Raw genomic sequence first — 23,634 nt, forward strand, 5'->3', positions numbered from 1 at the left:
CTTACCCTGTTGCAACTCTTAAATATTCACAATTTACATGCTACGTCTCCAAGTTGCTGATTAATTAAGGCGGGCTTTAATTGAAATACAATTTTGCTTGTGGGCGGGTAGTCGATATGATTGACAAGCCTGTTGACCAATGAGGTAACGCGTTGAGGCTGTACCCCTTGACGCATTTGGAACTTTCTGTATTTCAACCAATGGGCAGTCACGTCACATGTACGCACAGTTTTTTTTTTTTTACAATTCTGTTGTAAATAAACGAATGACAGAGACGTTGGTGATAGTGCAATTGCTACCAAAATATATAATCAATACGGAAACCCATTACTCGACTGTGTATCAAGGTAATTATGATTTAACGTCATCTAACTAATAATACGCAATATGAATTCATTCAACAACTGTCGTTATCGCTGTCGTCTGAGAAGTCACTGAATGACAAAGCAATGAAAGATTAGCTGCTAGTTGTAATGCTAATGCTAACTGCTGACATTGCTAAGCCAACTCATCTCTAAAAATATCACTGACACAATAATTTCACAACAGTGTAAGAAGATGAGAACACTGCTAAAGAAACAGTTAATCGTCATCCTGCTGTCAGCACTCATTTTAATCAACTACGTGACGTTAACGCCACTGTTAGCTTTGTAGCTTGTTGGTAAACCGAGCGAATATAGAGCGTTACATTGATTTAAAAAATAATCTTGAATCGTGCGACGCTTGCCTCATAAGCGCAATTAAGCCGTCTGTGTGAAAAAAAAAAATATCGTGCTTGCTATTAGCATTAGTCGGTAATTTTAGCGCATTTTGTCCCATTACTTTTCAAGCTGCTGTGGCTACGTTGATGTCATTCCTACCCGCCAGTTCTCTGCCAGCCACTAGAGTCAGACTGTGGATAGCTACACAGGTAGCTTGTGGCCAATGCCACAGGCTCGTCCCACCGAGAGAAGTGGACTGTCAACTTCGAGAAGAGCTAGCGAGTTGGCCTCAACAGACCCCTGTGGTCCTCACCAGGCTGTTGGACTGAAGAAGGAGTGCCTGTGGATTTACCAGCAGTGAAAGTTGTCATGTCGGAGTTAAATAAAGAGGTGGTGGATTTGGTTTGGGGGAGACCCTCCAGTGGAGGGGTGTCTGCCTCCATCTTCCGTAGATGGACCCAAGGTATGATACTTTGTCTTAGTCTGAGGATATGAAATAAAGTGCTTTCGTATTACATATTCACCAAGAAACAGGGAGGCCAAGTGTAGCCAAGTTTAAATTCTGTCCAAAAGAGAAACACAAGTGATGTCAGTTGTTAGATCCTCCTGTCTAATTGAAGATCAGATAAGCACTAAGGTACAATGCTGTCATGTATTGTGCTGGTATGTGTACTGCACATCATCATCCCTGTTCCTGCACATGGTTGGTTAGCCCTTCTACAGAGTTTAGCCTGAGTCATTCCTGGCCTTCAATATGACTAAGGCCCAATATCCCATTGTCCAAAGTGGTAATGTCAAATGTCTGTTTTTGTCTTTGGGGTTTTAAAACCAAAACCCAAAGATATTCAGTTTATTATCATAGAAAAGATACAAATTCGAGAAACTGAAACCAGCTTTTTTGTTTTCTAAAATTAATTTACTGAAAACTATCAATTGAAGATCAAAATACAATAAATGATTTTCTATCCCAGCATCATATCTATCAATAGACACATTGTTGTAGCTTTAAATATGACCATGCGGGCTCTTGTGGTTTTTGAATGTGTGCAGGTGAACATGTCTAAAAAAAAACCGTTTGATATTATTATGAAACATTTTACGATGCCTCTGTTGACACATGAGGATTTTTTGTCTTCTTCATAGGATTTGTTTTCAGTGAGAATGAGCACACGGCACTTGAGCAGTTTGAAGGCGGACCATGTGCTGTCATTGCACCTGTCCAGGTAAGGTTTAGTTCAGTCTCTTTACAATATTCCCAGAACACTGTGCCCTCACAGACGTCCTACAACCTCAGCAGGTAGAAGTGCTTAAAATTGTATTGTGAGGAATGAGACTTTAAGTCTGCAACATTGCACTCTTTCAGGATGTACACTTTCCAGACCTTGCAGACTGACTTGGAATGTGCAGGTTTATGCAGTCTGGCAATGTAAAAAATGGTTGGTTATGTAATAAAAATAAAACATGTTTCAAACTCTGTGAGGGTAGACTGTGGACAAACAATACTAAGCACATTGTATATTGACTTTGTGTTTCTTTGCAGGCTTTTCTCTTGAAGAACATTCTCTTTAATAGAGAAAGTTCCAACTGGAGACAGATGTCAGGTAGATTATCCACAGAAACATCCAGACCGTTGTTTTTGCAATTTGTTTTGACCCGTTAAATCATGCATGTTTTATGTCTGCGTCTGTTAGAGGAGGAACAGAAGACAGCCCTGTGTTCCACATTGAGTGAAATCCTGGAGTCTGCCTGTTCCAGCCCCTCCACAGGGTTCTGCCTGGTGACCTGGGCAAAGGGACAAGGCCCACACACCAGCACACATACTAACACACAGTCACAGTCGCAAACACAGGACATGCCAGAGCCAGAGAGCAGCCAGCCGCCACAGGAGCAGCAACCCAGTGAGTCCTGCATCTGTCACATTCACATGCAAGATGCACATTCACAGTGACGGTACACAAACATGAATGGTCACTTATTCACCCTCAAGTATCGCCCTCACAGGAGCAGTAACTTTTAATGACTAACTATTCAGCAGCGTGGAGTTTTGCTGTGTCATGCTCTGATACTACAGTGTGTGTGTTTTCTTGTGCCTAGCTGCTTTGGCTGCTGAGGACCTTGGCTTTGAGCGATTTCACAGTGTTCTGCAGTAAGTGACACTTAATATTCTCACCACAGCTAACACCTTCCATCTTTATGCTCATTACTGTTTCCTCCTCCACGCAGATGATGTTGACAATAAATAATACAGTGGGTTTCTGGAGGGATTAATACCTCACAAATCCTGGATTTACAATTGCCAATATGCAGCAATGGAATAGAGAACTACATATTTCTCAGAAGATAGTATCAGCAGAGTGTTTGATTAATCTGGTCTGTTGGACTTGGCTTTCACATCAAATTAGCTATTTCACTCTGCTCACAAGGTGCCAAATCAGCACTTTCACTGATTGCTTAATAAAAAAAATACCTCTCACTACCTTTCTTACACACATCACGCACGCACACAAACTAAATGAATGCAAGGCTGCACTTGCCAGAGGAATATTGAAATTTCATCACATTGCAAGTGCACTGGCAGCTGAGACCACAGTCAGCAAAAAGCAGTGCTGACTCACAGTGAAGAAGTGTGTCCTATCTAAGACAGACAACCCCACTAGCAAGCTTTCCAAGGTGAAGCAAAGGGGGAAAGTGTCTCCAAACAGACAAGATTAGATTTTTCTTTTTCTTCTGGTGCATTTAGTAGATTTGTGCCCTATCATGAAAGTTATTGTTACGATCCTGGTATTTACTGTGACCACAGTACGACCAACAAATCGTATGTCTTTTGAGTGATTCATAAGTCATCTTGATGTGTGTTCTTCTGCAGCAAGCGGACTGTAATGTCAGTGTCTGATCTCAGAGAGGAGGTGCTGTCTCTCTACCACACCTGGAGGGGGTGCTGTGGAGTCTTGCTTTTCCTCTACTCAGTCATCCTAACCAAGGTAAACTAAGTCAATGGCTGAACTGAGAAAGGGATAGAAGTATTAGATACTGAAGAGAATTTGATATTGGTGATGTTGTATGTAATAGTAAGTAATAATAGCATTCAGACTAGCCTCAAACACAAAGCCTCAAACACAAAACACATATTTCCTTTTATTAATAGGCATTTAATCATTGAGTTTCAGCAGTCAGTTTTCCTGTCTGTCGCATCAATACTTAAATAAATAAAAAATAAAATCCAGGATCCTCTGGTCCTCTCTGTGCAGGGCATAGAAAATATACGAAATGAGATCCAGGACACGATGGAGCCTCTCATAGACCCTGTGCATGGTCATGGCAGGTATAGAAACACCTCTCCTCACCTATTGTCCACATCAGTTACACTGTTAGAGCAAGTTAAACACTAGGCAAGATTTTCTGTGTGATAAAGCTTATAGAATTTCTTACATTTTCTCTTGATATCTCCTTTCTTATCTTTTGCAGTCAGAGCCTGGTTAACCTCCTTGTAACTGGCCACGCTGTCTCTAATGTCTGGGATGGAGACAGGGAGTGTTCTGGCATGAGTAAGACTTCCATGTAGTTACTGCATGCACACACAAATATCCTATCCACATAAGAGGCACACACATTACACTCACAGAGCTCAGTTTTATGGCCCCAGATTTAATCCATATCCATCAGACGGCAATAATTCCCACACACAACCCACAGCGTTGCATAAAAAGCACAAATTAATTCCAGTTTGACATAATTTAACAAATTCACATTGTGTTCCTCTTTTCTTTTTTTTCTCCCTGTCTTGTAGAACTACATGGCATACACAAACAGGCATCAGTTGGCTTCCTCACGCTTATGGAATCACTACGCTACTGCAAGGTACAGACACATACATGCTCTGAGAACGTAATGCAATAAAAACAACGGATTGTTCAGTGCTTGCTCATGGTAAATCTGCAGAGGATTTGTGGATTTTTATTTTTTGATGATTTGAAATGGACACCCATTGTATAAACTGGGAGCGCGCGAAGAAAGAAAACAAATAAATACACAAAAGCTGACTCTTTTGTGTTACTCTGAGATGTGGGACATTTCCAATATGTGAAGCACAAACCACAGTTAGAGCTCCCATGTGAAAATATGTGTGTTTGTAAGGAACAATCCCAACAGACTTGCTGTAAACTCCCCACTCACTCTACACTTTTATTTCCTGGCACACATGCACTGAAGCACCCAAAAATAGACCACAAAAGCAATTTGAAAACACATGTGACGTGACACATTTTTGTCGTCTTGCAAAACAGGAATCTTGGCTGTTTATTTATCATTGCTGTTTATTTATCATTGCCAAAGTAAGCAAATCCAAAAAAGCTGGAGTTATGGCATGAACTCTCAAAAGGCAAAGTGGGCAGATATAATATGTTAATAGCAAGTAGAGGGTTGCCAAAGTAACTAGAGAGATGTTAAGAGTGATTTAAGAGACCAACTCATATCAAGTAAGGAGAGGTCTGTTCAATGTGAATGTTGTTCATTTACTATTGTGCTATTTGCTTAATTGTTCTTGTATGGAAATTAAGCTAATTTCAAGCTGCATATAATGCCACTGACAGACAATTCAGGTGAAAATGAGTTGAATTCACCTTGATAATATACATTTCATTACAGAGTACTATTTTACTAAGGCTCCAGAGAAGTAACATGCTGTTCTGTATACTCTGACATGTTATGTCTGTTCAAATATTAATGTGCCTTATGAAAGGGACTTGTTACATGATAAACAGTCTGTGATTCATGATGAAAATTACTCAAAATAGACACACATTTGTTGTGCATTCCTTTTCTGTGTGTGTGTGTGTGTGTATGTGTTTCAGGTCGGGGCATTCCTCAAGTCTCCAAAGTTCCCTATTTGGATCCTTGGCAGTGAAACTCACCTCTCTGTGTTTTTCACCAAGGCAAGTTCAATACATTCATCCATAAGCGAGCAAATACATATTTCATACACACAGACACATAGAGCGTAATATAAGCCAGTCTCCACAGCAGGTTAGAAAAACCAAAATATGGAATGTGCTTAACAGATTTAATATAGTGCAGATCAGATATCAATGTGGGGAAAAAAGAGAGGCAGAGAGAGGGGAGGGAAAATGAGCGCAGGAGATAGTCATATATGGCCAGTGCTGTTTCTTGGCTTTTCACCTATCCGGCATTAAGAAGAAAAAAAGCTCTGTTTGAACACGCACATAGTCATCTTAATTCTCTCTCTCTCTCTCTCTCTCTCTCTCTCTCTCTCTCTCTCTCTCTCTCTCTCTCTCTCTCTCTCTCTCTCTCTCTCTCTCTCTCTCTCTCTCTCTCTCTCTCTCTCTCTCTCTCTCTCTCTCTCTCTCTCTCTCTCTCTCTCTCTCTCTCTCTCATGCACAAGAGCACACAATTTTAGTTTCTCAACCATCTGTGATCTGCTAAAAAATGTGTTGTTCATAATGTATGGCCATGATGTAAGCTGCTGGATTTGGACTCCATTTACTGTATACTTCTGTCTACCTTCACTGTCGGGTTTATTCCAACAAAATGGATCACACATTTTTCGGTTCTGGCACTTCATTGTTGTACAAAATAGTCCCAGGAACTCAGAAGGCTAAGAAAAAAATTAGAGTGATAGAAAATGTTAGAAAGCAGATGTTAACACTGGTAACACTAAACAAAATCCCATTCCCGCTTATATTATAGTGATAACTAGGGGTTAAAAGTTGTTAAAAGTTGGTGGCACTCTGGAGCTTTGTGTTTAACAAATCTGACATTCTTTGCTACAGAATCCATCCTTAAGTCATCAGTAAGTACAACAGCAGAGTGGGTAGTTTTTGGGTGAAAGGTATTGCACTGCAGGAAAAAAAACTGGAACCAGGTTTATGTGGTGAAAACTCTTTCTTGGAAAAGGGTCACAGAATCCTGCTCCTGCAACAGCAACATGTCAGATGTACACTTGATGTGCACATACATGCTCATCTTGTAACTTTGAGAGAAACTGGCCTTTTGGGTAGAAGTATGAATCATCAGATCTGTGTGTGTGTGTGTGTCCACTAACCCTCCTTGCACTCAAACAAACATGTTTATCATCTCTATCAGCGAACATGTAATATAATACATTGCTGTAGTTTGTGTATTGAAGCTGGCAGGTTTGGTTGGGGCAAATTGATTCTCCTTGCTTTTGTGAAAATGGCACCAGAGAGGCAGAAAAATCCCTGGCAGTCATCTCCATCATAAGGCCACACCCCTAATATACCATTGATTAAAAGCTCAGTTACATGCACAAAGCTGAAGCCTGCTAGGCGAGTGGATCATATGTTGGCTCACTGATGACCCAAAGTCGTCATGCATGCACTGATGACTTACCGATTGCTACAACTCCCCCGGCACTAGTGACATGTTCACATATACACACTCACACATGGACTGACTCTTACACACAAATTCCAGAGCGCAGGGAACCTAATCCTGATTAACATTAGTGTTGTGTGTGTGTGTGTGTGTGTGTGTGTGTGTGTGTGTGTGTGTGTGTGTGTGTGTGTGTGTGTGTGTGTACTTGTACTTGCTACATAGTAAGGACCAAAAAAAGTATTTTACTAACAGAGTGAGGACATTTTGGGAAAGTGAGGACATTTTGGCCGGTCCTCACTTTTTGAGACACCTTCAAATCACATTTTGAGGGTTAAGACTTGGTTTCAGAGTTATGGTTAGAATTAGGTTTAGGTTAAGGTCAGGGTCAGGTTTAGGGTTAGGCACTCAGTTGTGATGGTTAAGGTTAGGGTAAGGGGCTAGGGAATGCATTATGTCAATGAGAGTCCTCACAAAGATAGAAGTACGTGTGTGTGTGTGTGTGTGTGTGTGTGTGTGTGTGTGTGTGTGTGTGTGTGTGTGTGTGTGTGTGTGTGTGTGTGTGTGTGTGTGTGTGTGTGAGACTTCAGGTGGATGGCTTCCTGCAGGGAATGTGATTCCAGAGTTCCCATCTGGATCCATTTGTCCCATTGGAAACTGACCACACTTGAACACACACGCATGCATATAAACTGACGTACACAGCTGACGCTACATTACGCCGGCTCTACAACGTGGAGACAAAGCTGAAGGGGGAAGACATAGGGGCAAGGGCACTCTGCTGGTAGACCTCACTCAGTGTGACCCTGTCCTCTTTGAAAGGGAATCTATGTTTAGAGCTAATTAGAAGCATACTGAGATTTCCCAGATTTCATGATACAAAAATATATGCTACCTGGTTATGTAGCTTTTAGCTTTGATATAGAACTATCAGCTCCACAAAAGCAGAAAACCTGATCCCTGCCTCTGATGTGTCAGCGGCACCTTCTGTCTGCCTTTGGAGACGGGTGTGTATTCCCCTGAGTCGCTGTCAGTGTGTGACTGTGGCTTTCAGACCATCAGTTTAATGGCATTAGTGTTTTGGTTTTTTTTTAATCTAATGTACCTACACAAAGGCCATTCCACCATCTCTGATTCCTACCCACAACACCCCCTACACTCTCTGCCCTCTGTTGTATTAATGTGTGTGTGTGTGTGTGTGTGTCTGCGTGTGTGTGTGTGTGCATACGAGAAAGACCCTGAGTGTGTATAATGGCATGTAATGGGATCTGTTTTTGGACAAGAGTTTCTGAGACGCCAGAGGAAGGAGAGAAAAGAAGACAGAATGAAGGAGAAGAGGGACAGGTGATGGATGAGACAAAATGCATTTTGTCTAGGAAAAATTTCTTTCTTGCTTCCTTTCCACCCATCTTGTCTTTGAAGTTACTATCCACTCCAGTGTACACTGGGTCGGTTGCCCAAGAACAGGATTCCCCAGTGCACCTCAGCCAACCTCTTCAGATTATTGGTCCCTCATGGGAAGGAAAGAGGAAGAAGGGAAGTAGCAAGGAAGGATGCACTTTTAAAGAGTGGGGCAGTGGTCACTCAGGAAAGCGGGTGGGGGTGATCCTCTTGTGACATTTCTCATCACTCTTTACTCTCCTCTTGCTGAGTGATGAGGTTCACAGGCTGTATCTCTGCTTCTCCAGGGAGTTATGCGTGTGTGTTTTGTGTGCGTATGTGTACAGTAGTTGCGTTCTGGGTCAGTGATTTACTAGGAAGGAGAGCAGCCGCTGTGGCGCTCTGTGTCCCATAAGACTCCAGCTTCTGTCTGCACACACACAGTGTCCTTCAAGGACTGGTAAAGAGCAGGAGCTTGAAGCACAAGTGTACAGACGCAGTTAATGTTGGTTAGTTTCATTCAGTGAGGCTTTATTGACACAAGAGCAGTAAATTTTAAAGTATTGCCGTAACGGGGCTCAGCAGTATGGCTGAAATCATTACCATAATATATATTAGCTTTCAACTGTATCCCACAGTCTTCATCAACCAATGGAACTTGCTCAGGTGTCAGAGCTAGTAAGAGAACCTCGAGTTTAGAATAATATATAACAGATACTGTGTGTTCTCATGACCATTAATGAGCCCCAAATAGTTCAAGAATGAAATATCATGATACGAAAATGAATGAAATTTAAAATGATAACATGATATAATATATAGATATAATATAATAACACAGGATAACGATGCTGACTTGATAAACAATAATATTGAATTATGCTCACCACACCCAATGTACTGAAGGTAGATTGAACAAAACAAAGAATGAATATTTTTTTAAAAAAAGAAAAAAAGCATCAGGAAAATAATATAATAGGTCATAAGAACAGTGTGCTTTCTGTTAAACGGGATTACTTTCTGGTCTTAGTATGATCAGAGGGTGCGGGCCACATACAAACACAAAAAAACAAAGCAGTGTACATTAACAGTCATTAATAATCTGTGACATGTCAGACCAAAGGCCATTGTAGTAGGATGAAAGGCTCTCTGTGTGAGTGTGTGTGTGCTGCACTGTTCTTCCTTTTCCCCTGTGTGTTGGTCTCTGTTATAGGAGCCATCATTACACTACATAAGTATCCTCCGGTGTCTCCTCACTTTTCTGGTGAGACACAGTCTTTCTCATCCAAGACAGCTCCATAAATCACTGCTTTGTCCTGTCTGTCACACCTAAAACAGTCTCACAATCGTTAACATACAGTTGATACTGCACGCACTTCTTATGTAGCAAGAGAGAGAGGTTTTCCATTGCTTCCTGTACTTTGACAAAGGCCAGTTAAGGTGAACAAAACAAAGACACATACATTCTACATAACAAACAACCACACACTAACTGTCTCCTCCGCCTGTCATGTAGCGAAGCTGTCGATGCAAACTACGAACAAGGCAGGAGACACTGTCCGAGACCTCTGCTTTGTTGTCTTGAAACCGATCCCTTCAGATGCACTCTGTGGCCACTCAGAGCCTCTCAGTACACACAATAGCTCTTTGGGTAGACCAAAGGCAAAGAAAGAGTAACTCTAGTCTACTATGCCTCCCTGTCTTTCCTGAAGTAGCATGTGGAGATAAAGGACGAAAGGGAGAAGGAAGAATGGAAGAAAAAGTCATGGGTGGGAGGGGAGGAAATACTCTAAAACTGGAGTACCTACTTAAAGCAGGAAAAGGTAGATAAAAAGGGGTAAAATTTGGCAAGAGAAAGAACAAGAGAGGAAAGGGGCCTACAGGGGATGATTTGTCAACTTAAGAGAGCCACTCAAGTCCAGTAAGGAGGGTGCAACAGAAGTGCAGATGGATAGAGGTGAAGGTTTAGGCAGTGGTCAGTAGTCCTTCTCCAAAGTTATGCATGATCTGATTTATTAGAAAAATAGCATCAGACATATACTATATAGTACCGTATGTATCTTGTATTATGGGACATATGTCCAGTAGTCCTGACTTAGACACATACACACACTCCCATTTGCTTACAGGAAAGCCCTTTGGTCATTCGACATGTTTCATTTCAATAAATGTATTCTGGCTTTGCTCAGAGCAACTGTTCTGCATTACTTTGTGTATTTAAGTCCTCGGAGTGGTGTGCGAGTGTTGTTCTTGCTTTGTTCCTTTGTAGGGTAGCTTGTTGTTACTCTGTTAAGGAGGTCCAGGGTTGGTGCAAAAAAAAAAAAAAAAAAAGTTAGACTGTGGGGATTGGAATGTGCTCCTTCATTTCATAAGGCACACTCACAAAGCTTTGTGTGTGTGTGTGCGTGCGTGCGTGCGTGCGTGCGTGCGTGCGTGCGTGCGTGCGTGTGTGTGTGTGTGTGTGTGTGTCATTGTACCATGTCTCTGCAGGAGCATGGATGTTTGCACACTTGAGAGGATAGAATACAGTGCTCCAGGACATATTTCAGTAGTGGACAGGTCTAATTATTGCACAGATATTCTCTCTTTTTTCTGGAGACACACACACACATACACGCACATACTGTACCACAGTGGGTATGAGTGCAAAGAAACGCTGAGACACACACTTACATACACCTTCCCTGTGGAGTGTGTTAGCTCCATGACATGTTTTCCAACTCAGCAGCATCTTCCTCAGGCCTCTAATAAAACAGAGATCAAAGACAACCAAGCAGACCTGTCATCACACACACACACACATACACAATCGCCTAATTCCTGGTGCCATTATGTATGTTTGTGTGCATGTGCATGATCCTATGCTCATGTGAGTCATTGTCTTTCCTATTCTTTCTTATGTGCCAATTAGCCATATTAGCAGGTATAGACTAGCTGTAAAAGTATGTTTTGTTGTCTGTGGATGTCCACATACTAGTGTTTGTCATGTGTTGACATCCTGTAACTATAGCACTACCAGGTGATTTACACCGAATGTGTCCATCCTGGTCTGGAAGATAATAAACTGTATGCACTGGGGCTCATTGGACTTTTCATCGCTTTCAAAGGAGATAAATTTTCTCAGTTCAGGTAAAAGGCAGCGTTGCAGTTTAAGAAAACAGTTCATGTTTTAAGATACATACTTCACCGTTAATCTCACATTTAATGAATTAGTCTGCAGACATATACTCAACTGCACTTTATTCCTGGCAGAATGACCCTTGTCCACCCCTGTAAGTGAAACACAGACATATCTAGCAAATGACAAATCTACCATCAGATTTATGGAGCCTGTAATGTTAACACATCAGGACCCTGCTACACTCTGTGACAGAACAGTGTGTGAGCGTGTGTTCGCCAGGCTCTAAATGTTTTTTTTGGGGGGTTTTTTGCATCTGAAGAGCCGGCAGCTGGGAGTCATCTCTTCTCGTTCTGTCCCCCTGAACCCCTCTCTCCCTGAGTAAGCCCTGAGTACAGTAATAAGTGGACCGTGAAACCCAAGCAGCCTGCATGGATCTGAGGCTCAAGCTTTAATAAAGGCCAGCTAAAGGAGATGAGCAGGGTTCATTTGCTGTCCAAAAACATGCAGTGTTTGTCCAGCGCTTCGTTGTCATAAATACAATCCCTCCCTCACTTGTGTGGAGGAACAGTGAGAACCTTCTGAGTCTTGCCTGCACACTGTGTGTGTGTGTGCGTGTGTGTGAGAGAGAAAGATAGAAAGCTAAGGCTGAAAAGCCATCTTCTTATGAAGAATCTCATTTCTCTCTCTCTTGGAAAAATATCTCCTAAGTTTTTTTTATTTTATATACTTCTGTAATTATTCATTCAAGATATTTTCAAATGAACTATGACACTCACCCTTGCACTTAATATTACTATTATTATTGTTATTATTATTATTGTTGTTGTTGTTTACTTGCAAAGTTGCTCATCAGGAACTGGTGGTTATTCACCTGTCAAATTTACACACAGAAAGTTTAAAAGATATTTAACAATGCTTAGAAATATAAGATGAGAGAAGGCATGAGAAGAGGTTTCTATCCCATGAGGTCTGTCAAGGGTATCTTACTTTGGACTGTTAAGGGCTCACTAAGGTTAAAACAGACTTGGTTGTTCAGTGTTTCATCTGAAGACAAAAATGTTTTCCTTACTCTCTCCTAGCTGCGTCATTCTGCTGCCATGGTCCCTTTCCAAAATTTCCGTGTCTTGTGTGTATTTGTCGTTTCTACACAGTGAATCTGACAAACGGGGATAACTGCACAGGGTCTCTTTGTTGATGCCATTCATGGTTTTGCACTAAGTCACACACCATAAATGAAATAATTTGTTGCGTGGAGAGTTAACTCAGACAGCTTGAGAAAGAAGTTCAAACCTTGGTTCCTTTCTCACAGATGCACACCTGTCCTGCCACTGCATGAAGTTGGCATGATCTCAAAAAATCTTGAAACCAAAAAAAAAAATTGAAAAAAATTATGAGTGGAAGGGGTTTTACCTGCTATTGAATGATCTGACAAGCACTTTGTCTGAATCATGCTAAGGCCACTGGTTGAGAGAGAGTATGGGGTTTATTTAGGCCAGTCACAAGAGGCATCACCCTCTTGATGCACATACACACTACCTCCTTTCTGCTCTCTTTGCCAACACTGCTCTTTCTGAATTTCACCAGCAAACAAGCATTGTAGAGCCTGTCATAAATCAAAGGCTGTATTTGTAAGACTCGATTTCCTGATTGAGTGTTTGGAGTGAAAACAAGCCGTCCAACTTTATCAGTAGATCAGTTAATAACCCAATGGACTCTGGTGATTGCACTGGCCCCTTAGATTACCCACAGTCACACACACATACATGCACAATGTACATAAGCAGTGCATCACAAACCACTACAATGGTACTGTATTCTAGCTGCACGTCTTGACTATAGTTTGTTATACATTAGTTCCACTAAAGCCTTGACAAGAACAATCAGAATCTGATCTTGATGATTTTCTGATCGCTTCACTGAACTGTTGTAATGATTCAGAACTGATGAAGCCACATTCTCCCATAATGTGATCTAGATCTTCCCCTCTCTGTCTCCTCACTTAGATCACAAATTTCTACATGGTCGCTTTTAGGTCAGACCTTTTCCTGCGGTTATGCACAATCTCTCACCATTTAATCTTCTCTTTCTCCCTCTCCTGTTTTGTCTCTTTTTTATTTTTTTCCTATCTGTCTTTTTCTCCTTCCTGGCTGTCTTTCTGTAGGAGATGTCCCTAGTAGGTCCAGAGTCTCCATCAGAACAGGCAAGGAGGGTCTTCCAGTCATTTGATCCTGAAGGTAATGAACGTGTTTGTATAATATATATTGTACACATGATCATTAAGTTGCTAATCATTCAGACATTCTGCCCTTCACCCCGTGCTCACTTGTTTTTATAGGTCATTATACTGTTTGCTAAGTACACCAGTTATATGAAAATACTTAAATTAATCCAAACTTTCGCGTTAACTGCTCTGTCTGGAGCAGATGCATTTATAACCTCCACTGTTCCTCCGCTCCCTCTTTCTTGTGTCTTGCCTCTGTTATTTTCATCTACAGTGTCTGTTTCTCCCTTCTCCACTGTTGTTGTTTAGGTTGGTGAGATCAGCTCCTCCAACAGCTGAGTCAACCATCCTGCTCCTTCCCTCTCTCCCTCCTTTTCCTAAACCTCCTTTCATGTCACTTCCAGGTGACTGGGGTAAAAGGCGAGGGGAAGGACAGATAGTTTGTCATGTCACAAGAAATCAAAGTCGGATGTCTGCAGTGTTCATTTATGTAGCCTCAAGACTACAATGTGGGGTAATTGTGCGTTCGCGAGCACATAGAGACAAGAAAGAGCATTGAGATGAAACATTTATTTTCAACATCTGTTGTGTATTGTTTTGCTTCTGCCGTGGAGACAAGAGACAGAGGACAGAGAGATGCAGAGATGTTGGGAGTCGCACTCAACACATGAGAATGTTGACATCAGACACTTAGAGCTATCCATACTGCGAGAGCCTTTAGCCAAGGACCTGACTAAATCAGCAGTCGTTACACATATGTTCATGTTTATGTGTTTTTTATTGTGAAATGAAGTGTGCTGTACTCTGTCGCCATAAACAAAATTATTCACTATCTGGCTTGTAGGAACAACATGCTGAGATCTTTTTGTATGTGCTGGTGTGATGTTACAGTGACTTCCCTGCTCCATGCACTTTGACAACGAATATATAAACATAACTTCATCTTTTTTTTCCCCCACTTGTTCTTCATCTGTCTCTTCCTGTTGCACAGAATACCACTTTGCATGTTATCAGATCTACCTCCACTATCATCTGCCCAGACCACAGTCTTTTCTCACACACCTTTTGTGCAAAGACACAATTCACTAACTGCAGTGTATATTCAAGCGCAGCAGAGTTGAGTGCTGTGCAGAAAGGCTCATAAATCTGTCTGTGTCACATGTAGAGTCAGCACAGCTCCTTGTGTTGTGGAAAAAAGGCGCCAGACGCATTCACACACACTGCAGTGACTCACTAGACATACACTCGGAAACCCACTGTCTCAGCATGTTCTTTAATATTTGGAGTTTGTCATTGTCCCTGTGTAGAGTGTGTGCACCTTCTCTGCTGGCTGTCAGACTTTCAGTTGTCACAGAGACAGGATAACATTCGGCGCTGAAAAGGCCAAAAAAGATTGAGTTGCTTGAGCGCAGTCAAGCAGAGCGCCTGTCAGTTAATCTTCTTTACAATACACTTGGGCTTTATCTATTTATCTAAACAACAGGCCACACACACTCACATGCTGTAAGTGCCTGGACACACACAAACAATCTTTCGGGCAAAAACACATGTTAATGTTTAAAGCGTCTCCTCTCAGGTAAAGCAATCATCATCATCACAGCCGTGGAATGTAGGTCAGAGAGAAAGGACAAGGTGTGTGCGTGTGTACATGTCGTGTGTGTTGTTATGGCCGTGTTATGTTTTTTTTTTTTTTTTTTTTCTTTTCAGTTGTGTCAGTTAATTCCCCAGGGCCGGTGATGGGTCAGCCAGTGCTTCAGTCTCTCTTTATGTCTCTCTCTCTCTCTCTCTCTCTCTCTCTCTCTCTCTCTCTCTCTCTCTCTCTCTCTCTCTCTCTCTCTCTCTCTCTCTCTCTCTCTCTCTCTCTCTGTGTGTAGATAATGGCTTCATCCCAGAGTCTCTGCTGGAGGACGTGATGAAAGCCCTTGACCTTGTCTCAGAGCCTGAGTAGTAAGTGCTTGCATGTTCAAGGCTTTATGTTTGTGTGTATTTTTGTGTGTGTGTGTACTTGTACTTGCTACGTAGTAAGGACCAAAAAAAGTATTTTACTAACAGAGTGAGGACATTTTGGCCGGTCCTCACTTTTTGAGACACCTTCAAATCACGTTTTGAGGGTTAAGAGTTGGTTTTAGAGTTATGGTTAGAATTAGGTTTAGGTTAAGGTCAGGGTTAGGGTTAAGGTTAGGCACTTAGTTGTGATGGTTATGGTTAGGGTAAGGGGCTAGGGAATGCATTATGTCAATGAGTGTCCTCACAAAGATAGAAGTACAAGTGTGTGTGTGTGTGTGTGTGTGTGTGTACGGCACCTGTAGAGCTTCTAAAGTTCTAACTCTTAAGTCATGGCCAGGCCAGGTCAGCCACCCTGTGCTCATGTTTCACTACCAGGCTACTATAAAGTAGGAGCAGAGAGAGCCCGCTATAAAAGCTCAGGGAGAAAGAAAGAATGAAATAAAGAAAGTCAGAAACAGAGGCTTAGAGGGAGATCATTAACGGCAGGAAGAAAGACTGAGAGAGGGAGGAAACGCTTTAAAGTGCCGCTTCAAACAGAGGCACGTTCTCATCTGAGGAACAGTAAGTCCTAACGCTGCAGCTGTGGGCCTGGCCAAGTCACTGGACCACTGATCTGCTCTGCAGACCCCCAGATGGCTGATACATCACAACACAACACGGTAAACTGTGGGAGACTCCCGTAGCAAAAAGTCTCATTCCTTACCACACAACCAAAGAGTTATTGCTGGAATTCCTCCATGTGAAAGAAGTAGCATCTTCAGTACTTGGAAACAAATGATTAATATGAGTATCTGGAAGTACTAAAGTATAGACTCTCATCACTCATGGAAGATGAGTGCAAACTATTTGCAAGTTGCCTGTGACTTTGTATTTCTACATATCCTATGACCTATGACAGTAAGCTGCTAAAGCAATTTTGTGGACTCTGGCTGTTCGCAGCAAAAGTCAGGATACAGCTACAAGGAATTATAGTCTCTTGATCATTTGTTGTGTAACATTTGTGGCAGAATTGTCCATTCTGAAAACAAGGAAAAAAGGGATTGTAGTATAAAAATTGTGAATGTGTAGCAAAATGCCTTGAAGTTTTTCCTGCATTTTCAGTCAGTTTTAGAGCATTTTTGTCAACCACTGAATCATCTCCGTCCCCTGACTTGGAATTTAAACATTCAGTATAATAGCGTTGAAAACATAAACTAGTCAAAAATATCATTTTATTTCATTGCAGCAAGAACAAAAAGATGTTTTCTTGTTCTTGTGCAAATCACCTTGGGTTTCCTTAGTATGTCCACAAAGTCACTCTCCCATTTACTGTCTTTGGAACAGATCCAGGATCTCCAGCCCAGTGTTCATCAATGTCATTGTCAAGAGATATTCACAGGTTGAAATGTCCCATTTGGACAATTTAAGCGATGTAACATTGAAATTAATGAAAAATATTAAACACACAATATGTAACTCCTGCTGCTATGGGGTCTTTACCACCGGTGTTATAAGCTTCTCCCAATTGGGATTCCTTCAGTGTCAGTCATTCAGGAGGTTTTTACCAGGAGCCAAATTATCCACAGAGGTCTCCTCCTCTCCGCAACAGACCAGGTGATATAATCAGTAAAAACTGTGAATAAAGCAGTTTTACTATAGACACAGGACATCAGGGAAGTGCTGGAAGCTGAGACTGCCTTTGTATTGGTTGTTTCTCTGGGAACTTATGATCCAGATGTTCATGAGGTTTTTAGCAGCAACCGAATCATCCAAAGAGTTAAACTTTTGTCTATAATTAATGGGCCAGGGGAATAAAACTGGTAGAAACTCAGAATAAAGCAGTTTTGCTTTAAAAGCAGACATAGGACATCATGGAGGGGCTGGGCGCTTAGCTGCCTTGGCTTTTTTCTCTGATAACTTAAGATCCAGATGTCTAATGGCCGAAATCCTTCACCCTGATAAAATACACAGCTGAAAACAACCAAGGTGTCAAAAGTGTAGCTTAAAAATGTGGCTTAAAACTGGTTGAAAGTCAATTATGACCACTTCTGGCGGGTAACCACAACACTGACACATGCACGAAGGGGATAGGAGGTCATTGACAGACGGCCAAATGAAATGGACCATTACTGTGATTAAAATTTTTTTCTCTAGGTTTGAGAATTGCAGAAAACATTTGAGGTAATGAAAGTGCACAACTCAATCATACTAATCATAATTTTGTCCATATATAAATTTAAAAAAAAAGACAATATTGTTACAAATGACAGATATACACAAGTCCAGACAAATATCATGACTGCATTATAACCCAAACATGAGGATGGATTGGACACAAGGCTGAGGTGTGCTCAGTGTAGGCATTTGTATGCACCATTGTCTCATGTCTAGTCCATTTTTAAATTAAGTCATATGCAGTCATCAAGTGGATACAGAACAAACCCACCACAAACAACCAACCCCCCAGATCCCCATTAACACACAATCACTTGGTCACAATAATAAGATATTATTGATCCCCTGTGGAGATTTTCTCATTTTCTCACCTCCCTTCATAGGGAACAGAAAGTGGTTAAATAACAACGCACGTGACTCTTGTGGGGTTTCTCAGCGACATTTCAGCAGGGTCATGGTCTACTCTGTATACCACCCAGCTGTATGTATGACTTTTAAAAATCAATAGATGAGTACACAATCATTGCCTTTCCTCTGTGTCTGGGCATAACCTCTGCTTCTCTCCTCACTGCCTTAAAAGGGCAATCTGACCAGAGTTTTTATATCACGGTGGAATAATAATAACACTGATCTAACAAGTAGGAATGTCTGGACAGAGGTATATTTAGTTGCACCATGGTATTCATGAAAATATGCACACACTCTCACCAAAACCGTCATCAAAACTTCACACTCAGTGATAAGAGGATCATAAATTTGTCTCAGTTTTCATATATAGGACATCACAGGCTGTTGTTTTGTGTTTCCCCTGTTTTTTCAAGTGCATGTTCCTTCTGTCAGTTCTCTCTCCAGGTTTCTGCATCTGTTTTCCTCTGCTCACTTTTTATTTCCTTCCTTTCCTCTTTATCTGTTTCTACCCTCTGTGTCTTCTCAGTGTCAGTCTAGTGAAGAGTAAGCTGGATCCAGAGAGTTTGGGCATAATTCTTCTGGGCCCGTTCCTGTTGGAGTTCTTCCCCGATCAGGTATACGTGTGTGTGTGTGTGTGTGTGTGTGTGTGTGTGTGTGTGTGTGTGTGTGTGTGTGTGTGTGTGTGTGTGTGTGTAGAGATGAACTTTCACTTCACAAATGACAAATACCTTTCACCAGTCATACAATCCATATCACAGTTAAAACATGTGGAAATAGAGCCATGTATGCACACATGTGAGTGACACTAATATCTATTTCTAAAGCATGTGTGGAGTGCTGCTTTAGCAAATCAAAGGTTTTTATGCCAAAAACATTCCTGTGGTGTCTCATGTGAAATCAATGCGTGTGTTCAACCTCATATGACGTTACTTGCTGAGAAGTTTCGAAAGGGCTGTAAGAAGCCTTTATGAGGCAGAGCGAGTGAGGAAGACAGAGAGGGAGAGATAGAGGGGAACTGTGTTAAAGTGATCAGGGCTTTAGGGACTCACCAGAGGAATGGCCTCAAGCCGCAAAGAAATTATACTACCATTAGCCAACTGGACACACACTCAGACACACGTGGGAATGGGGTGAGGGTTAGAGTTTCATATATAGGCATATAAACACGAGAGGATGGACACGCTCTCAGACAACGCACCCTATTAGCATTCTGCACCTTCAAGCCAAAGTCATGGGGAGTGTTTTGGCTCAGTGTCGCTGTTTGGACATTTTTGTAGTGTTGGGTGATTTGTGGTAATTGAGTTGAGCTTTGCTTCATTACACCAATATATACACACACTCAATATCCCATGTGTTAAATTGAACACGTGGGGTATAACATGAAGCTTTGTTTGCAGATGGCGATGTTTGGGTTGTACTTTTCAGTTCAAAAATGTTCTGCCTGTGTGGGTCTGTACCCCCGTCTCTGTGGGAGCAGTTTCCCAAAGAATCTCTGACAGCATTGCATGTTTTTCACTCCGCTCCCCGTCTGTGTTTCAGGATTCAGGAATCCCAGACTCATTTCCCGTCTACCACTACAATGGACTTAAACAGTCCAACCACAACGAGAGGGTAAGACACTCTTTTATAGTCAGGTTTTTTAATCGCAACTGATGGTTGTGGTTCCTTTTCATATTACCTTACTCGTTTACAATTACTTCTCCTTTTTTCCTGTCATCATTCACACACACACACACATACACACACACTCTCACACACTCAGTTGGAGGCAGTCACCCACTCCAGAATAAACAGTAGCTATTGTGAGCCTAATAGCCTGTCCATCCATCTAAAAACCCTAGCTTAGCCTCCTATTTCTCTGAGTCATTTTAACACAGAGGCCACTGTCAGCAGCCTAGCGGTGATAAATGGTCAAACACAGGTCTATTAAGCAGGCTTAGTTTGATAGATGACTGTCAGTGGATGTAGATGGTGGCGGTGCACAAACCTGGTACTCAGGAATATCACTTTCATCATCTGTCGACTTAGTCTAGTCGGTAAAACAACTTTTTTTTTTTTTTCATACTGCTACCTGAAAATGTAGGAATGGTACCACATGTTTGCCCACACAAAAGCAGACGCCTACACACACACATGTGTATGGCAGCAAGGCGCCTATAAGATTGTGATGGCAATTCCATTCCCATAGCTCCAAATGGGAAAAGCAGACCTGCTGACAGCAGTCTCCTGCAGCTGGTATATGTATGTGTGTGTGTTTGTGAGAGTCTGTTGCATATGTGCATCCGTCCCTCTGCATTTCACCCATGACACTTTGAGAGGAAGTGTCTGAAAAGAGATTGATAGAGTCAAAGCCTGTCACAGCTGACAAAAGTGTTGAAATGTGTGTGTTAACTGTGTATTGACCTACTTTTGTGTGTGTGTGTGTGTGTGTGTGTGTGTGTGTGTGTGTGTGTGTGTGTGTGTGTGTGTGTTTTCTTTTTTTAGGTGGAATATGTGGAAGGAACAGCTTTGGTGCTAGGTTTTGAGGACCCCATGGTTCGTACGGACGACACTCCAGTCAAGCGATGCCTACAGACCAAGTGGCCCTACATCGAGCTGCTGTGGACCACCGACCGCTCCCCGTCACTGAACTAGCACTGACACAGTCTGAGTGCGTCAGTGTTTGTGGATAGACCACTACTGCTCCGTACACACCCCTCTCCTGCTGCCCCTCATCACGCTGACCCCGACAGGTCGGCATGTTACAATGACTGAGACACATACACACATACAACGCAGACAAATGAGAAAAACACAAATGCACACAAACATGAGACTGAGACAAACCCTTCGATGGACTAAACACACATGCCTGAGATCCATTCTTGTATTATCACCTGCATTCCACACAAATGTAAACTCACCTTTACAGTTCATGCTGTTGTCTGTTCACCATGGCTTGTAATATGACACGCAGGATGTTTATGATGTGATTATTTAAAAAACAAACTGAATGACTGTTTATTTTTACAGCTCTGCTCTGTGCCGACACCTCTGCTACAGTTTAGCAGTAGACAGCTAGACACTGTTTAGAGGGCAGACTGGTTTGGTTCAACGACTGCAGCGTGTCACTGAATCACATGCTGAACCACATGTACAGCCAGTCGACTGTGAAGCACTACTGTTAATCCAGCTATAGGACTGTTTGAGGGAAAACCTACCAAAGCCTTCCACATATGAGAACACATACACACACACAAACTCACACACACACACACACACAGTCTACTGATAAGCGTTTACAGCGTAAAGGGACCAACCTAGACGCAGAGAACTGGAAATATGAGCAGGAGGTTTCTTCAGTGTTTTCACCGAGATGAAGCTGGTTTAGGTGCTCTGTGTGTGTGCGCGTCATGCGCCACACTAGGATGTTGGCCAAGTGCTCATGTATTTATTATCGCACTCAAAGGTTCTGGAATAAACACTTTTTTTTTTTGTTCAAACACGGTGTGGTTAAGTTTCTTTCACATCATAGATGTCCTTCTCTGTGTGTCTTTTTCTGATAAATATCATGTCCTGACCCTGACATCGGGCAGCCTCACGTTTCAGGATGTCCGAGGTCTGTCTGCCCTTCTTCTCTAAATCACACACCAATGTATGTTTCACGACCCAAGAGACTCTAAATCAGTTATTCACTAAATCTCTGTGTCACTGATGGTGACTTAATTACCTCTCTGTAAACAGAAAATATTCCCTCTAGGACTGATTTTCCAAAAGAAGACAAATGAAATATTGGCTTTTAATAAGGCAACCTAAAATAAACTGGCCTGTTTGGCACTTCATTGCTGTTTTGTTTGTTGTTGAGACTTTAACTCAAGCAGCAGGTATTAGAGGAGTAGCATTTCATACTATTTAAGTACTTAGTGCTGTCTCAGGACAAAACCTACCTAGTGTTTATGCACTTGTGCATGTGAGCAGACAATGCTTGTTCCAATATCTGTATCTGTGCATCGGAGTGTTGTAATATTGGCTGGGTGTGTGTCTAATGGATTTGTCTAATGGAGAAAGGATATGGGCCTAATCTGACATAATGCTTAAAGATCACATTTAGAGTTTGTAAAAAAAAAAAAAAAAAAAAAAAGGAGGGGAACGTGAGCACAGTGTAAAATACAAGGTACTGCTCTGTGTGTGTGTGTGCAGTAATCAATCCAGAACAACCTGCACTAAAACTGATCAGAGCACAATGTTATGTGAGGACAGTAAATGTGTGTATTCGTGGAAATTGAATATCTGTGAGAACTTTTTTGGATGTAAGACACTGGAGAAAATGATCACAGATGGAAGTGAGCAGACGCTGAAACTGAGCTGCATTAAAACGTATGCGACCTGGCGGACAACATCATAACGCAGCCTCACTAAAGCAAAATGGGGCAAAAGAACAGGAATACGTCTGGCTGCTGTCTCCTCACGCCATCATCATCACCGTCTCTTTCTTTTTCTTGTGCGAGAAGAAAGAAACGGGGCACGTCTCTCTCCTAGTGTATGTGCTTCAAGTTTTTTTCCCCCTCTATTCATCTTAGATTTACATAGAAGCAGCTGAAAGAGAACAGGCGCTCTCCTTTACTGTCATCTCCCTCTCTGACACAAACACTTCACTGTTGCACAAAAAAAAGCATCAGGGAGATGTTAATACAAGGTGAACCATGTCTGCACTCATGAAATGAAACAAAAAAGGAAAGGGACAGAGTTGCAGGATGGATGGATGGGTGGGCATGTGTTGAAGGAGGAGAACAGGACAGGTGAAGGATGTGGAGGAGAGAAACTTCTCCATCTGGCAGGTCAAGGTTGGGATCCTTCTCATCACCTCTTTGCCTCAGATTCTCACCTGGTTCTTGTCAACTGACAGAAAACACACTCCGGTGCCACACTTGACTGTAGTGCTGCTCCACTGCAGTTTTACTACACTGTGAGCCCGGCTGTGGAGTTTAATTCATCACGGATGTGCCTATAAAGCTTATTTTAATTAAAACAAACTCCACAAGCTGATAAACTGTAGATTGGTTCGCATGGAAGTGGCTGCAGCAGTCACCTCTCTCCCTCTCTCTCCCCCAAACACATACAGAGAAAGAGTTTTTGATGAGGAACATGTTCATGTGTGTGGAGCTGGATGCACAGAAACCAGCCTGTCTCTGGCGTGTCACCTCTTTAAAACAGTTTTTCATAGCAGGATATTATTTTCAGCAAGAGTGAAGTGTGTTACCTCTGAGGTTCAGGAGGGAAGTCGTCTGGTGTTGAGTGAAGCAGTGAGCCCGAGC

At 41.9% G+C, this 23,634-nt stretch overlaps 1 protein-coding gene across 1 annotated transcript; it reads left to right on the forward strand.

Annotated features, from left to right (window-relative positions):
* The first annotated feature begins 193 nt into the window (after positions 1–193).
* Positions 194–21,822, forward strand: mindy3 (MINDY lysine 48 deubiquitinase 3). The gene is made up of 16 exons (XM_071468931.1): positions 194–347; positions 831–1,164; positions 1,845–1,924; positions 2,242–2,302; positions 2,393–2,599; positions 2,796–2,847; positions 3,568–3,682; positions 3,950–4,023; positions 4,167–4,246; positions 4,489–4,559; positions 5,552–5,632; positions 13,712–13,784; positions 15,646–15,718; positions 18,867–18,954; positions 19,880–19,951; positions 20,825–21,822. The coding sequence occupies exons 2-16, from the start codon at positions 1,071–1,073 to the stop codon at positions 20,972–20,974; spliced, it is 1,371 nt and encodes a 456-aa protein (XP_071325032.1). The 5' UTR covers positions 194–347; positions 831–1,070; the 3' UTR covers positions 20,975–21,822.
* Positions 21,823–23,634: the final 1,812 nt, after the last annotated feature.

This window comes from Trachinotus anak, unplaced genomic scaffold, assembly GCF_046630095.1.
Source record: "Trachinotus anak isolate AG129_WGS33_773 ecotype Australia unplaced genomic scaffold, CSIRO_AGI_Tana_v1 ptg000032l, whole genome shotgun sequence".
In the NCBI taxonomy this organism is placed as follows: domain Eukaryota; kingdom Metazoa; phylum Chordata; class Actinopteri; order Carangiformes; family Carangidae; genus Trachinotus; species Trachinotus anak.